The 17916-nt window shown below is 44.5% G+C and overlaps 1 protein-coding gene across 12 annotated transcripts in view; it reads right to left on the minus strand.

Moving 5' to 3' along the window:
• prdm16 (PR domain containing 16) overlaps positions 1-17916 on the minus strand; it is a 243686-nt gene that overhangs the window by 124148 nt on the left and 101622 nt on the right. For 11 of the 12 annotated variants that reach the window (XM_014146163.2, XM_014146162.2, XM_014146158.2 and 8 more), the window contains exon 3: positions 1928-1981. In XM_014146163.2, coding sequence (XP_014001638.1) covers positions 1928-1981 — 54 coding nt within the window. The remainder of the gene's footprint in view (positions 1-1927; positions 1982-17916) is intronic. The other variant, XM_045696021.1, reaches the window with a different exon arrangement.

Genomic DNA, 17916 nt, shown 5'->3' on the forward strand with positions numbered 1-17916 from the left:
TGTGTCCGTGTGTGTGGGTGTATCCATATGTGTCCGCATGCCTGTGTGCGCGTGTGTGTGTGTGTGTGTGCGCGCGTGCGTGCGTGCGTGTGTGTGTGAAACATCTGTGTGGGTTGAGGCAGTATAGGACCTGCCATTGGAAAGGTAGTCAAGTGAAGTTGAGACCAGAGGTAAACATTGTATTGCGTATTGTTTTGAAAAGCCAACTGAAAGACCTTCATCATGACAAAAGGGGTTCATGTTGAAGGTTTAGATGATGGGTCAAGTACATACAGTCGAGCACAGAGAACTCAGGGCCGTAATCACTAGGGCCGCCAAACGAGAGAGGGAATGCACGGGTCTGCGTCTCAATCGTCCGGGGCGTTTGAGTGAAACCGAGTTCAAAGTTCACCAACCAGTGACGCCCTACAACCCATTTCCATTTTTAGTCATTTAACAAATGCTCTTAGGGTTAAGGAGGAATAAGGGTTAAGTGCTTTGCTCAAGGGCACGTCAACAGATATTTCACCTAGTCGGCTCGGGGGGATTCGAACCAGCAACCTTTCGGTTAACGGCTCAACGCTATAGAACCCGGAGAAGCCCCTTAACCCCTATTCATCCTTTGTACTGTTTGAGCTATAGTCAACAAATTGAGTCACAAATGGCACCCTATTCCTTATACACTGCACTACTATTGACCAGAGCCCCATAGGCATTGGTCAACAGTCTTATTATTATTAGTATTATTCTTTTTGTTTCTTTTCGACCGGCACTGTTGGAGCCCGGGAACTTAAGAATTTCACTGAACCCTGCAATTACATCTGCGACTCTGTGCATGTGACTAAAAACTCTAATCTAAATCAAATGTAGTGCATTAACTAGGGAATAGGGTGTCATTTGGGACGCACAGCTGGAGTGCGTGGGCCGTGGCTATACACTGAGTGCACAAAACATTAGAAACACCTTCCCGATATTGAGCTGGACACCCTTTCGCCCCCCAGAACATCCTCAGTTCATCAGGGCATGGACTCTACAAGGTGTTGAAAGCGTTCCACAGGGATGCTGGACGATGTTGACTCCAATGCTTCCCACAATTGGGTCAAGTTGGGTGGATGTCCTTTGGGAAGTGGATCATTCTTGAAACACACGGGAAACTGTTGAGCGTGAAAAACCCAGCAGCGTTGCAATTCTTGACACAAACCGGTGCGCCGGGTACCTACTACCATACCCCGTTCAAAGGCACTTAAATATTTTGTCTTGCACATTCACCCTCTGAATGGCACACATACACAATCCATGTCTCAATTTTCTAAAGTCTTAAAAATCCTTCTTTACCTGTCTCCTCCCCTTCATCTACACTGATTGAAGTGGATTTAACAAGTGGCATCAATAAGGGATCATAGCTTCCACCTGGATTCACCTGGTCAGTCCATGTCATTCACCTGGTCAGTCTAGGTGTTCCTAATGTTTTGTCCACTCAATGTAAGTTTCCATTGATTCTCTTAACATGTGTCCCTCCCTCCCTTATTTTTCTATGTCCCCAGCCATTGTTCTTTCACGCACCATTAAGTTTACACTTGAACTTTCTCTTCCTGTCTGCCGTGACCCGGCGACACTGGCCGTAAAAGCCAACGGTCCGCCCCCCTCAATAAATGTATCACCTCATAAAGACGTGGTGCCACGTTCAATGGGACGTATCGACAACACAAAGACCAATGAAGGACAATCCACTGGTCGTGCTATGGGAAACTGGGCAGTCATTCACATTTGACTTTGAATGTGAATACACAGTATATCTATAATATGTGATATGACATGGAGTGCACGTCTGAAATTATGGAGGTATTTGGTATTCCAGTTGTGGTGTGTGTGTGGGTGTGTGTGGGTGTGTGTGTGGCAGTGGTCAACCGAACAGAAAGGGTTGAACAACAACAATACATCTGCTTACCTTTTTGATGCAGCTCTCCGGAGAGGATGCCGTCTCGCGGTCATTCAGCATCTGCTATGAAGAAAAAAAAAAAAACATTTTTACAACTCAGCTCGGACAGAAATAACAGACTCCTAATTCCAATGACACAATGACGTATGGCACTCTGAACAACCTCGGACAAAACCGTAACCTCTTCTATTAATCATGACCGTGGTGAGGGGGACTCCATACCGTTAACCCACGCTTAGACCAGGGGACACAAAGTTACAGAGTTACCACCCACCACATCCTCCACACACCCCACTTAAGAGCTGTTGCAATAAATGCCTCAGTTTTGTCTGTAATCTCCCCTCCCCCCCTTCAGCATAACAGGACATTTCGCTGAGACAGTCAGCTTTGGGGGAGAGAGAGGAAAGGAGAGGTGGAATTAGGCCTCCAGCAATATTTACTCAGAAAGGCTGTGGGGAGAATGCTGCCAGTGTCTGGAGGTTGAAACGCATCAAGTTGAGGAAGCAAGGAATGATGAAGAGGTAGGAGGGATGGTTACAGTGATAATGACAACCCCCCCCCCCCCCCCCCACAGTGGCTCATTCATGGCTGGGAATTAGGGAGGGGAAACCATCCATAGTCTGAGTTTAGTTGGGATTATCAGGCCCATATAAAAGACACACACACACACACACACACACACACACACACACACACACACACACACACACACACACACACCGGCATCTCTCAAGCTCCCCCCCGCCTCCCAACGCCCCAGCCCCCATCCCTATCCTCCCCATCTCTCTCCAACAGAGGGTGTGTTGTGTGGGTTTGCACTGGCAATTCCGTACCCATATATTGAACTTGACATATTAACGTTTGGATTTCTCCTTGAATGTCCTGGATGATTTGAAGGGGAGGTGGGGCAGGGATATGCGTCTGTGTTCCCGAGCAGTTATCTCATTTGGAATCTGATGTGGGGAAACTGTGGGGGGATTATTTGGAGCGTACAGTGGAGTCTTTTATGAATCACGTTGAATAGACCAGCTCAAAGAGAGATTACGGTCTGTGTGGACGGTAAAGCCGGATCGGGGTTCTATAGGCACTGGCACGTTTCTGCCCAACAAACACGCGATTCTTCCCGGCCCTAGACCCATTTACTTGTACATGTGCAATTGCTAAGTACATGACTCTAAATGTCCAAACCTCTTAAGGTTTAATGGTCACATGTATCATGTGTGTGCATGATTATGCCACTGCCTCTCGACCATCCAGGGCTCCAATGAAAGAGACTTGAAAGGGATCTCATTTGTGACTCGATTCAGGAAACTAGGCGTATGTCACGCGTCACTACGTTACATGTAGGATCTGTGTTGTCATATTATTCCTATCTCAGAGCCGTTTTCTTGGCTTGTTATAGCCTAATGTTAGCTAGCTCACATTGAACCTGGTCGGTTAGCTACTTGCAGATTCATGCAGGGTACAAACATCATGAGTTGGGATTTTGGTTCAATGTTTAGCTAGCTAGCTACATGTCTTAACAAAAGTCTCAAGTAACCATTTCAATAGAATGTCACTGTGACAACTGTTGATAGATGTAGCTGGTAAATTCGTCTCTGGCTATCTACTCCGATTTCAGAGCACTCTCGTCTGAGTGTGCCAGAGCGCAGAATAACTGACGAATTTACGAACGCTCAACACCCGTTGAATATGGCCCGTGTCAGTAAACGTTGGCAAAAAAGCTTAAATGTTTGCCAGCAGCACAGTTGCCATCACCAATACTCTGGATAACATAAAAACAGCCTAACTTGAACTTGACATATTAACGTTTGGATTTCTCCTTGAATGTCCTGGATGATTTGAAGGGGAGGTGGGGCAGGGATATGCGTCTGTGTTCCCGAGCAGTTATCTCATTTGGAATTACTCTGCTAGGGCGAGTAAAATGGTCAGTGAGCTGTTCTCTGTGCCAACATTAGCCAGTTAGCTTGGGTGCTTGACTGTTGTTAGGACAGAACGCTCGGATCAACCCTTAAAGAGATGGATGGGGCTAAAGCGTAAGAGGGTGTGAACAATGCTAAATGGGTGCAGATAAACAAAGGCTCTCCAGTAGTAGTACCAAAACATTCAAAGGCCATTTTCTCAAAAGTGAGATTACAAGTTTATCAACTTTCAAAGCAGAATTACTTTCCCATTATTCCTCAACTGTAGTGTATGATATACAATTTTATACCTCTGTCTCTACTTTTATCCAATGTAAAAAACACAATTTTAAATTTTGCTGCATAAGACCGAATTGAGCTGGTCGGTCACATTTAGTTAAATAAAGACCAAATAGAAATGTTAAAGTAATCTAGTACTGCCAATAGGTCTCAGTGTCTCCCATTTCCTGTCAAGGGAGACTGGCATCCAGTCCATGTGCTCTACATCCGAAATGTCACCCTATTCCCTGTATAGAGCATTTCTGTTGACCAGGACCCCTAGACTGCCATTTCAGTGAATAGGATGCCATTTCAGACATCTGTATTTAAGACTCATCCATGTGTGCTGCAGACAGACAGACAGTGGACCAAAGCTGCGGTTCACTACATTAAGCTGTCAGTGGATCTCCCTGCCCACTGAATGGAAGCAATTACACCACAGATACTTACACGAGTACACTTACATCTAGAGTCTAATCCTCAGCCTTGTCATAGCCATCCCCCATCGTAAAAACAAAATCACATCAGCCGGCGGCGCAATTCAATGACACTATTTTAAACTAGCGACGCCGAGGTCTTTGTATCTGGTCCACCACAGCCCATGTGTAACTCATAAGCCCCCTCAGCCCACCACACACAACAGCATCCAAATACACCCTTGGTGTGTGTTTATAAATGGCTGTAGCGCTGGGAAACTGCTCAGTGGCACAGCTTTGGGCAATGCCAGAGCCATTCACTCAGAGAGAGAGAGAGAGAGAGAGAGAGAGAGAGAGAGAGAGAGAGAGAGAGCAAGGGCAACACTCAGTTGTGTGTGTGTGTGTATGTGTTTGTGTTTTGTGTGTGTTCACGCGGCTGTGTGTGTTGCTGCGCGTTTCTGTGTGTGGTGGTGCTGATAAGAAGAACCCTCCTTCACATTCCTGGCCATCCTGTTCACATTGTGCTCTGACAATAGCCCTTTAAAGTGATGGACACAGATAATGGAAGAGAGGAAGAGAGAGAGAGGGAGAGAAAGAGAAAGATTGAGACCGAGAGAGTGAGAGGATAGAGAAAGAAGAGAGGAAGAGGGTAGACAGAGAGGCGAGAGAGGCCTTCCCCCTATGGTAATATGTGGAGGCCAGCTGTAACAGTTTACAAAGTAACAGCTTCATTGATTCTGCAAAACGCTACCAGGCACTCCAACAGGGTTAGGCCCTCTCCCCACCACCCTCTCGACACGCCAAACATAAATATGTGTATGTATCAAATTGTGCGAGAGTAACCCGAAACTGTAGGAGACATGCAAACAGACACAAGCAGTTAAACTGACGGTTGAATGTCTTTCAGCTTTTTGGTTTAGACCCGCTTCTTCCCTCCTCTCCCCCTTTTCATTCTCGGCTGGCGCGCTCCAAATCTCAACGCGAGTCTCTGAGAAAATATTTTGTTCTCGTTTCACATTGAGCTTCGAAAACCAGCTGCTTAAAGGGAATGAATGTAAAAACACGTCCGTTGAAGGTGCTGTGTGCTCTGCTCTGAAGAGCAGCGGTGAACGGGGTCTCCTGCGCTGTAACGCATGAGGTTATAGGTGTGATGCCCAAAGTCTGCCTCTCTCTCCCTCCCTCTCGTTCAGCTCCTGCAGACGGACACACGGGCACCCGCACAGACACACACTCTCCACAGCCTTACAGAGACCCAGCCAAGCAAATAAATAGCCTATTAATTAGAAGAGGGGAAAAAGTGATTGGCCTTCCTGACTAACACCAGCGTATGATTTATTGCCCGTGTCACCGTCGTTTCAAAGTCACTTTTCTCCACGTCAGAGGGAACACTCAAAACAGAGGTGAGCTTATTTCGGGATCCCTCAACAGAGCGGTTTCACATTGTACCCTTGTGGTCCTATCTGCGCTAGGCTAACGCTAACCTGCGCTAACTTGTCTATAGGTCTTACGGGCATGACGAGTAGAGAAACTGGCAAATAGTGCCGGTGTCATGGAGACAGTGGAAGGTGTGTGTCTGGGCACAAAACCCTCTTTATGGCCTGAAATGACCTCAAACGTAAACACACGGGTCTTGATGAAAGTGCAGCCACCTGCGGAATCATTCCAACGCAGTGACTGTCTAAACCTCATTAGGTGTGTGTGTGTGTGTGTGTGTGTGTGTGTGTGTGTGTGTGTGTGTGTGTGTGTGTGTGTGTGTGTGTGTGTGTGTGTGTGTGTGTGTGTGTATTTGTGTACATTTCCGCACATGGCGAGAAATGACAAATCCCCCCCTTATGAAGTTTATAGCTACAAATATAATTTCTATTATCGGATGGTGTCAGAGCTTTTTCATCGCACTTTAGTACCATTCGCAGTGACACGCGATGATGAGTAAGCACGGCGGGTTGTGGAGTGTAAAGAAGCTCCTCGGCGAATGGGCCGGCTGTATTGTTACAGCCCCCCCATCGTTGCCAGCCAGGCACACATGGAGCAAATCGGGCCCAGTTAATTCCAGAACCTCTAGCACCTCTTCTTCTCTCTACCCCTCAGAGGCTGTTCAGCGTAGGCCCTACACAAAGCCCACGTGGTCGTTTGCCTTCACAACCCCTGCACCATTTCGCAAGACACAATCACTATGGAAACTGGGGCTCCACTTATTGCGAGGAATTAGCGATAGTGCTTTAACTACTCAGGGATCAGCGACAAAGGCTAGCGCATCCCAGATGTACACCAGTAGCACAGAAACAAAAATTAAACAAATAAAAGATCACTTTCAGAGTTTTCGCTGTCGGAAAATGTTGGCACACGTTGCCAAAAACAATTCTCCTCAAGTCTGGATAATATGAGGCAATATAGCAACACAGCCAATGGATGGTTATGGATGTCAGAAGCCGCAAGTTTCCAAAAAGAAACACCAGCAAACAGACCTCAAGGCCTTTTGAACCGACAGACTGACAACCCATTGGCTACAGGAGCCACACCAAGAAAGCCACAAATTGGAAGTTTTGCTATTCAGTTATTGAGAACTTTCTCCAGCTGGCAAGAGCTAATTGTGGCAATGCCGGGACATTATTGATTTCGTGACCTATAGATTAGCACGGATGCGGTCTTCCGCGGCGCGATCGCGCACTGCATAATAAACGGCTGAGCGTGCCTGTGTGTGTGCCTGTGTGTGTGTGTGTGTGTGTGTGTGTGTGTGTATGAGAAAGAAAGAGAAAGAGAGAGCTCTTTCTGGTTTTCACTGCTCTGCCGTCTAAACTGGGCACTAACTATCATGTCAAACATGATTGCAGCAAATTAATCACTGTGATTCTCTCCAGCACCAGCCGCTCTCAACCCTTCACAGCCGACACGCTTCAAGAAAAATATCACTAGTCTGCAGTCTTTTCCTATGAGGTCTACACTTCTGATATCGCTTTGATAGCCCTGGACCAAAACAGGCTTGCTCTCTCTTTGCCTCTCTCTCTCCCAGCCTCTCTCTCCCACCCTCTCTCTCTGTCTCTCCCAGCCTCTCTCTCTGTCTCTCCCAGCCTCTCTCTCCCAGCCTCTCTCTCTCTCTCTCTCTCTCTTTCTCTCTCTCTCTAATCAGTTGAATCTTGTTTGAGTAAGGATACTGTCTGACTGGATAGGGTTTTTTGGACTCAGTTTGTGTTCCAGGGTAATTTGTCCTCAGTGGGGTGTAAAGGGGCTATTTTGGGACTTCCCAACAGATACGGCACTATCACTACTTAAAACATATTTTAACAATGAGCCTGCTCAAGAAAGAACACGGAGAAGGAGGGAAGGATGGAGAGAAGGAGGGAGGAAGGGGGGAAATCCTCCCTGCTAAATACCAGGAAGCTAGGCAGCATTCTGATAGAATATATTTATGAAGACTTTAATAAGCTGAGGACTTGAAGCCGTCTGCCAAAGCAAACATCAAGGCAGTCCTGATAGCAGAATGCTCCGAGGGCTATTGATGGGGGGGGGGGCAATTAAACATAATGGCTCCCAGCTTAGCATTGTTTGATTCCATATTATAGCCTTATCAACGTCTTCCACTTTGGCTGTCAGTCGAATGTGAGAAAGGCATACAGACCATGTTAGTGGATGGCAGAGGAATGCACTAGTCCTATTGTCTGGGTCCAACACAAAGGTGAGAGAGATCAGAGATTGGTTTGACGGGGCTAAAGCTAACAACGTTATTACTCAACATATCGGGATGGGCCAGGCGTTAGTTGGCGGAACTAAAACCTCCCAAGAGATTGAGTGAAAACACAAAGGGCAGATTTGGCAAACACGCGCTGCCATTGTGCGGGCCCGTCACGGCCACTTCTCAAACAACAGGCGTGTTTGCAGTACGAGCAACGAGTCATTTAAGAGTCCTTTAAGAGTTCCCATGATTTATGCTCGGGCAAATGTCACAATAAAATATGACAGGGGCTTTTCAATAAAACCCGGGACGAGCTGCATTATTGTTTAAATGGTTCCTATGACTCATATCAACGTATTATCCATACAAGCGACATAGGAGCATGATTTATTTGGCTAATATTCCACAGCTTAATATTCACCAAGTATACACCGACAGGCTGAACTCCTGTTACGTTCTTCAACTTCTTGTTGGAGTCAATTGTTCTCTTCATGACAATATTAGCGCTGAAAGGTTCACGGTCCGCACTTGCTCAGCAAATACACCTTGACAGTGGTACATTATTTTATAATGCCGGGAGAGAGAGAAATCGATGTTGTGCCTCGGAGTTGTTAAAAACGCAAAAGAGAAAGAGAGAGCAAGAGAGAGCACAGGAGCAAACATATTAAAAGGGTCATATTTTCATACAGGCCTCGCGCCTCATCCATCACCTTAACATCAGGCCTCTATCCTTTTAAGCCGCGACGCAGAACTTCATATCGACAGAGCCATAGCGATAAATTAGCCGGCTGGCCCACTTTATTGATAAGTCATTTGGGAGGATGATCAGTAATAATCATAAGTGAATAAGGGAGGGGCGATAGATCTCCGGCCAACAGATGCTTTGACAGCCGCATGGTCGCCGACCAATAAATAATGCTACCTTGGTGGCTAAGAGGATTGCATACACAGTATCCTGGTCGGGGTAGCTTTCACACCATGATATATGGCATCTTCTGTCTTTGATTTTGATAAGGTTGCGTCGTATCGATATGTCGTCGGGGCTGGGGGGGAAATATCTCCACCTCTTCTCTAATGATCACATACGGCCTCTTGGAACACGCGGGGGGGGACATGGGGGGACGTCGGAGAGAGATTTAGAGCTTGACCTGTAGGCCGCATAAATTGGATCGAGAGTCAATCCATATGATACGTAGATGCCTTTCACTTCTGCTGGCAAACATGGAGTTTGAAAGATGGGATATCTCGGTAGTGTATGAGGTGTAGGTAGCAACATGTTCTTCATTAGCAACACGCTTCAATCTGATCAATCTGATATTGGCTTTCTGGATTCCAGTCTTCTCCCATCTCAATTTCTTTCCTCAGAGATGTATGTCTGTGTAGGAATACACATTGGGTCAAATGTCTCTCTCAAACCATTGAAGCCCGTAATTCAAACCAGGGAACCCTTTGTATGCAAAGAAGAACATATAAACCTACTTAAGAGACCAGATCTGTCATCGGAAGAGGTTTTTGGAAGCGGGCCACGGCTATATTGTCATGTGATGATGGAAGACGCCTGGCAAAATTATGTATTGTTTATTGGGCCCGGATAAATATTTACTGCTTTTGCATATTTCGGTGTAAATATGCAAAGAGCTTTCCTTACATCGCCTCACGCTGGTCTGACAAGTCCATCCTGCTCGCCAGAGGGCTCGTGTGTGTGAGAGAGAGAGAGAGAGAGAGAGAGAGAGAGAGAGAGAGAGAGAGAGAGAGAGAGAGAGAGAGAGACGGTGTGCAAAGAGAAGAAGGGTATTTAAAGTACACTAACACTAACTTTGGAGAAATTTCGACACTTAGGGGAAAGGGTGGGGTGGTTTTGAAGATTAGTCCCCTCCCCTTAGATACGGGCCTGTAGCTTTTCCACATATTGACGGGAGGAAAGGGGAGGACGGGGAGGGAGAAGATGGAAGGGCAGACTTGGGGCCCCTAACATGAAAGTGAAAGGTGTCCCTTGAGTTGGGGCTAAGTGCACGTACTGTATATTTGGGTCGGGGGAGCACAAGCAAGCGCTTTCTTTGTGCTTTGGGGTTTAAGCCGGGGTCAGTTCTAGATGATGCCTTCAAGTCGAGAGAGACGAGGAATGACTGCATGATGAGATTTCTTCCCCAGATAAATAAATACCTCGACCAGTGTATTTCCTGCCTGGCTGCGCGTAGTCAAGTCTAATGTGGGAAAGGGGGGAGGTGAGGAGCCCGGGAGGAGTAGAAGGATTGCTTAAAACACTGTTGCATGCCCCAGAAAGACAGAATATAGACATTTAAGGGATGGTGGAAACAATTTTTTGACGACAACTTAATTCCCGTCATGTCAATAGCATCTTTAACACCAGAACCACCATAGGCCAATGGCCACTGACGTTAGATTTAGTAAATAAATATAAATCTGCTTAAAAAAATAAAGTCCTGCTCCTTCCCTTGTTTGTCAGAATATTGAAATCACAAACAGAAAGGTATTAAGAGCTTTTTTTTACCAGTTTTTATTTTCACACATATAAATGCACTGTAGGACGTCTCTCTCTCCTCACTGAATTAATGACAGGCTAAATGGATGAACGGGCGATAAAAACTGACAATTGTGAATGTTACTTCACAATTGAATTTAAAATCAGGCCTATCTGAATGATGACGAGGTTGATTTAATTAACAACAATAGTTTGATGATGAAGAATTGTGGCCATTGTGACTGTGAACTAATGAAAACGCTATTATGTTCTTTGAAATAACCGGGGGGGGGTTTCGTATTCTAATGTTACCTAAGACACAACCAAGTGATTATTCTTCTGTCATCATATATGAAATGTATTTATTAGACTGTGAGAATGTTGACCCATCATTGGCTGGAAGGGGGGTCCATCAAGGCCAGGCGTATGCTAATGAGGACCGCCTGACAATGTTCTCTAGCGAATACTTATAGGCTAAAACATTAATGCTGTTAATGCTGACGCACTTGGGAACTAGTCTACTTGGTCAGAGCACTTTTTATGAATGTCTAAATTTCTGGTTGGTTGTAGCGCACGGACATCCCTGCTATGGCTAGTCGCTATACATTCTTTAACCGTGAACACAGTATAGACAGTTCCCCAGTCTCTTTCTCTCGGTCTCTCAATGGCCCTTTTGTCCTGACCCCTGACAAATGTTTACAGTGCGTGTGTTTTCTCCCCGTAAAAGGATCGACAGAGTTGTCTCATCAATTGGAGAGAAGTAAGGGTGTCGCGTGTTCCAAGAGCCACAGCGAACAGCTTGTAATGTCAGAGCATCTTTTGTTTGTAGGAGCACAGACCTCTCTCCCTCTTTCCCTCTCTCCTTTCCTCCCTCACCCCTTTCTCTCTCTCTCCTGGGGCCACATTTTGACAGTGTAATTTATTGACACCAGGGTCGTGTTCACTAGGCACAAAACGGAAGAAAATGGACTGAAATAATTGACTGTTTTGCTACAGTGTGCCCTAATGAGTATGACCCAGCCAAAAGCACAGAGACTGCCATAGATCCCGCCCCATAGGATATGAGAGAAATAGACATGTACCTGAAGGACAAAGCACCTTTTTCCATGTTCCATGTTGAGGTGGAGGAGATAGGACCAGAGTGGTGCCATTGAAATGGTGATTCAAAATAGACGTATATTGTCATTAGACACTGAACAGACTGAGGATCACCTAAAATAGAAATAATGGTGTCCGGGGTTAATAGGTCAAAATTACAGATGAACAATTGTGTTCCTGTCTGCCGACTGATGAATCCTCAGAGGGATTGGAGAATGCTGTGTGTGTGTGTGTGTGTGCGTGTCGTCCTCCCCTATGGCCAGCTCATCTCCATCATGATGACAGAGAGTCCTGCAGCTGTCAGCTCCATGACAGAGGGAGAGGAATGGCCAGCCTTGTTCCAACTCTCCAGACATGAGCCAGGCCATCGACAACAGGAAGGCAAGCAGCCCTGTGTGTGTATTGTGGTGGTAACCCAAGACTCAGGATGCACAGGGTTACATTTCAAAGAGACACCAGAGTGCTACAGATGTTGGATATTAAAGGGGAAGTTTCCCTAAAATCCAAAATGTCCTAAGTGATTCCATACATTGAAACTAGTTAGGTGGAGTTGGCCTTCTTTTTCTCCCTGCAGTCTAGAACTGGTAAGCTGCAAAAACGGGTCACGTGACGTATCTTTGTGCACTGTTAGCTCTGCTCTGTAGTCAATCAAAGAGCGATTGAGGAATTTGAGAATTAGGGATAAATTCTTTGTTTTATGGAAAGCGTACAGCCAAATTAACATTTTTTTTAATCAATAATACTATCGGTTTTGAGTCAGGAAATGTGTACTTTTCCACCTAAAACGATTGAGATTATTTATATCATTATGTTATAGGGCCAACTGCAGCAACAGCGGAGATGGGTAACAATTGCGCATGTGCGCTCTCGTGGGGCAACTCTGTGACGTATATGCCCTTATTTGGAGCTTGACGTCACAGATGTGTGTGGGGGGGGGGAGGAGCCGTCACAAAAGACTTATCACAGGTAGCCTAAAGTTAGCTCTGAAAAGTGGAAATCCAAAGAGATGCCAGCAAGAGGAAGCTGGTGTTCGGTCCCTGTCTGCACTTTATATAAGAAATCTAGGGAAGAAGGCACAAAATGTCACTCTTTTCCATTGAAAGATACAGACAGATGCAGAAAATTGCTAGTAGCGATAAAAAAATAGGAAACACGATGTAAACACTACAGCCAATCCACGTGTGTGTAGTAAGCACTTCATCGACAATCCCTTCTTCAAAAAAGACATACGACCGTAAATGATGGAACAAAACACAGAAGACAACTCAAAAGGCACAGATGTTCCTTCTGCATTCCCATGGACTGGATCTGGTTCCGTGCCAAAATACAGCGGTGCTTTGGAGAAGAGAAAGCATCAAAGCTAGCGTACAGAGGTACAGTTGAAGTCGGAAGTTTACTTACACCTTAGCCAGATACATTTAAGCTCAGTTTTTCACAATTCCTGACATTTAATCCTAGTAAAAATTGCCTGTCTTAGGTCAATTAGGATCACCACTTTATTTTAAGAATGTGAAATGTCAGAATAATAGTAGAGAGAATTATTTATTTCAGCTTTTATTTCTTTCATCACATTCCCAGTGGGTCAGAAGTGTACATACACTCAATTAGTATTTGGTAGCATTGCTTTTAAATTGTTTAACTTGGGTCAAATGTTTCGGGTAGCCTTCCACAAGCTTCCCACAATAAGTTGGGTGAATTTTGGTCCATTCCTCCTGACAGAGCTGGTGTAACTGATTCAGGATTGTAGGCCTCCTTGCTCGCACATGCTTTTTCAGTTCTGCACACACATTTTCTATGGGATTGAGGTCAGGGCTTTGTGATGGCCACTCCAATACCTTGACTTTGTTATCCTTAAGCCATTTTGCCACAACTTTGGAAGTATGCTTGGGGTCATTGCCCATTTGGAAGACCCATTTGCGACCAAGCTTTAACTTCCTGACTGATGTCTTGAGATGTTACTTCAGTATATCCACGTAATTTTCCTCCCTTATGATGCCATCTATTTTGTGAAGTGCACCAGTCCCTCCTGCAGCAAAGCACCCCCACAACATGATGCTTCCACCCCGTGCTTCATGGTTTGGATGGTGTTCTTCGGCTTGCAAGCATCCCCCTTTTTCCTCCAAACATAACGATGGTCATTATGGCCAAACAGTTCTATTTTTGTTTCATCAGACCAAAGGACATTTCTCCAAAAAGTACAATCTTTGTCCCTATATGCAGTTGCAAACCGTAGTCTGGCTTTTTTATGGCGGTTTTGTAGCTGTGGCTTCTTCCTTGCTGAGCGGCCTTTCAGGTTATGTCGATATAGGACTCATTTTCCTATCGATATAGATACTTTTGTACCCGTTTCCACGAGCATCTTCACATGGTCCTTTTGCTGATGTTCTGGGATTAATTTGCACTTTTCGCACCAAAGTACGTTCCTCTCTAGGAGACAGAACGCGTCTCCTTCCTGAGCGGTATGACGGCTGCGTGGTCCCATGGTGTTTATACTTGCGTACTATTGTTTGTACAGATGAACGTGGTACCTTCAGGCGATTAGAAATTGCTCCCAAGGATGAACCAGACTTGTGGAGGTCTACAATTGTGGAGGTCATTTTTCCATGATGTCAAGCAAAGAGACACTGAGTTTGAAGGTAGGCCTTGAAATACATCCACAGGTACACCTCCAATTGACTCAAATTATATCAATTAGATTATCAGAAGCTTCTAAAGCCATGACATCATTTTCAGGAATTTTTCAAGCTGTTTAAAGGCACAGTCAACTTAGTGTATGTAAACTTCTGACCCACTGGAATTGTGATACAATGAATTATAAGTGAAATAATCTGTCTGTAAACAATTGTTGGAAGAATTACTTGTGTCATGCACAAAGTAGATGTCCTAACTGACTTTCCAAAACTATAGTTTGTTAACAAGAAATTTGTGGAGTGGTTGAAAAACGAGTTTTAATGACTCCAACCTAAGTGTATGTAAACCTCTGACTTCAACTGTATGTAGCTAGTCTAATCATTGCCGTTCGAGTTGTTCTTATTGTGTTGTAGCCTAGGCACTCTACCGGTTAGCATATGTTGGTTGAGGATACAATAGACAGTTATTGTGTCACCTTACATCGTAATAGAGAGTAAATTGTATCATCTTACATTCCAGAATAGACAGAAGAAAAATGAAAGGTGTTTTAATGACTTACTCCTTGAACACAGCGACAGTGTCATTGCGTTATGGTACACCAGAAGTACCTTCATTTCCAACGGAATGCTACGTTTGCCTTGCAGCATTACGTTGCAGAGGCAGTTGCAGTGCGTTCTGTGTGGTGCATACGTTGGATCTATCGAACACGTAGACAGCAGGTGAATGTTGAACTTTTGGTGCAAACATATCCAGATGATGCTGGGTACTATTTTGCACAATGCCGCTATCGGTGTGATCAAGGTGTTAGGATCGAAACGACACGCTTTTTTCGGTATCATTTTTTGGGGGTATAATCTCCCATGTCTGATGTGTTGGCTTGCCTTGGTTTATTTGCATGACAACATTTCATGTTTTTAAACAACTGTATAGTATAGCCTTGCGTGAAATACACGGCCCCAGGAACCACCTGGGGTAGGCCTATTTGGTTGCATGTAGTCTGTCCTATTGTGTATTTGTAACCCCCACCTCCACTGTCAATAGTGGCCAATGAATATCCCAACAATATAATTACTTTTAGTCCCATGCCCATAAAACAGATTTTACAGATTGTAAACGTTGGCAGCCCTCCAGTAGTTATATTAATCAGAAGCAAGTATTTCATTGTCAGACATGTTTGTAGGTTGCTGTTTACTTCGTATAACTAATCTGTAACACTAAGCTACGGTCTTCACCCCCCCCCCCCAAATAAAATAAATACATTGCATCTGTGATTGTTAATAAGGACAGTTTTTAGGTAAAGGGATTCCCCCACGAGAGCGTATATGCGCAGTTGTTAACTATCTCTGCTGTTGTTGCAGTCGGCAACATTAAATCATGAGAAAATAATCGCAAGCGTTTTAGGTGGAAATGTACAGTATACATTTCCTGATTCAAAACATATAGTACTTTTGATAAAAATAGCTAATTCGGCCGTACGCATTCAATAAAACAAAGAATTTGTCCACGATTCTCAGATTTCTCAATCACTCTTTAACTGACAACAGAGCGGTGCTAACAGCGCACAAAGACACGTTTTTGACTGCAGAGAGAGAGAGACGGATAACTCCACCTAAATAGTTTCAATGTATGGAACTACTTAAGGCATTTCTGGTTTTAGGTAAAGCCTTTAATGTGATCACCCTGTTGCATTGCAGGAGAACTTTCCTGTAAATGTGTATTGGAGTTTCAAAAAAAGGCTTCTGAAGCTTGTAATTTCAACCTTACGAAACATCAACCCCCCATCAACCCCTACAAAAATGTCCAAGAATGATAATCCACATAATAATTCACCTTTCCTGTTGCTGCATGATTCTTTTCCTGCTGTAGAAAACTGGCTTAAATTAACACTCTACATCTGCAGATGTGTATTTCTGGTATATTGAGTTATATTGTACACATTTCACATTTCTATCAGAAAACCCATTGACTGTAGGAAAAGATGTAGATCATTTCTCAGTCAGCTATCTGCACCATTAGAAAGTCTGTCCTGTTTTGAAAGTGCTATTAATTACTCGCAATCAAACTCAAATTATTGCATTTCCCATCATTTCAAGTTCAATTCGAACACAATTACCTCTGATGATAATTGAAGCAGTACAAGCACACAGTGATAAAAATACCAACCGAAATAACAGCATAATAGCTATAATAGCTATAAATTTGTATCATTTCGAGGCCGACTTGGAGATAAAGCCATAAAAAGAGCTTGTGTATGGGAAATGGACTGTAGCTCCACAACCGTTTACCCTGGCGATTTGATGAGCGTCCAATCTGATTATTTACATCTTGGAACATAACAAAAAAATTTAAAGGAGTTAAGTCAGCTGCTACAGCCAAGAGACGCTGTCTGGTGATACACACCAATTCGTTTTACTCCACTACGGTGGCTGATGAGGCCACACAGTGCCAAGATCATAGCTGTGGTAGCCAATGAGAACGCTGCATGCAGGGCGATTGGATATCTAGTATGTTGTGATGGCGAGACTTTGGCAATCTGCTTCATGTGGCTAACTGATAATCTGTTGTCAGGTTGTTATTGCGCTCGATATCCTAGAAATAAAAGCAATAAATAAACAAGTATACTGTTCAGTCAATAAACTCTCCTGAAGTCAATCGGTGGATGTTTCAAAACGTTCTCAGACAAACAGTACACACCTATGCTGACATAAAATTCCTTTGTCTGCAATAGATTGAATTGAGGGCATCTGTTAAATAAGTTCATCAACTCATCTTTAAACCTTTCAATGCTACACGGAGCCTCGTTCGGGATTGAAACAGCCATTACTAAACGTTTACGGAGACTTGGTTTAAGAAGACAAACGAAAGCCCATTGTGTGCTTACTGATTCTCTCCAGATGACGTATGTAGTTAAGTGATCTGTGGGACATCCGGCGTCTACGTGATAACAACCACTCGGGTCTCTGTCATTCCCTTGTCTATGTTTCTTCTGTCCCGCCCCCCCCCTCCCTCTCTCTCTTGAGGCATACTATTTATCTGTGCTCTCCAGAGATAGCAACGTTTATCACCACAAGGACTTGTCTCCAAGTCCACGGGATCAACCCATCACCTCCACAATAAACGTCAGGGTGCGATGATTGATGCGGCTAATGTAATTGATTAGGGGGCCGCGTCCCGGGACATTGCATCCCCATGATTCACTGCTGTCTTGTTTACTCAGAGCGAGGACGAGGAGGAGCGAGCGGGAGGCGGCAAGATGAACCTGGGATTCGAACACTCGCTTGACACAAACGACAGACACATCCCCAGAGAGACGAGAGACTCTCGCTATTTTCTTTCTCTCTACTTTATGATTGACCTTGAGGTGGTTGGGGACAGTCATTAAATAAGATATAGAAGAGCAGAGATAGGGGGACAGACAGTCACACTCCCTTGGACAAAAGGAATGTGTTTTCCCTGCTTGTGATGAGTCGACATGTCATTAACTCTGATGAGTCATCTAGGTCATGAAAGGGATGACCTAC

Source organism: Salmo salar, chromosome ssa15, assembly GCF_905237065.1.
Source record: "Salmo salar chromosome ssa15, Ssal_v3.1, whole genome shotgun sequence".
NCBI classification, from domain to species: domain Eukaryota; kingdom Metazoa; phylum Chordata; class Actinopteri; order Salmoniformes; family Salmonidae; genus Salmo; species Salmo salar.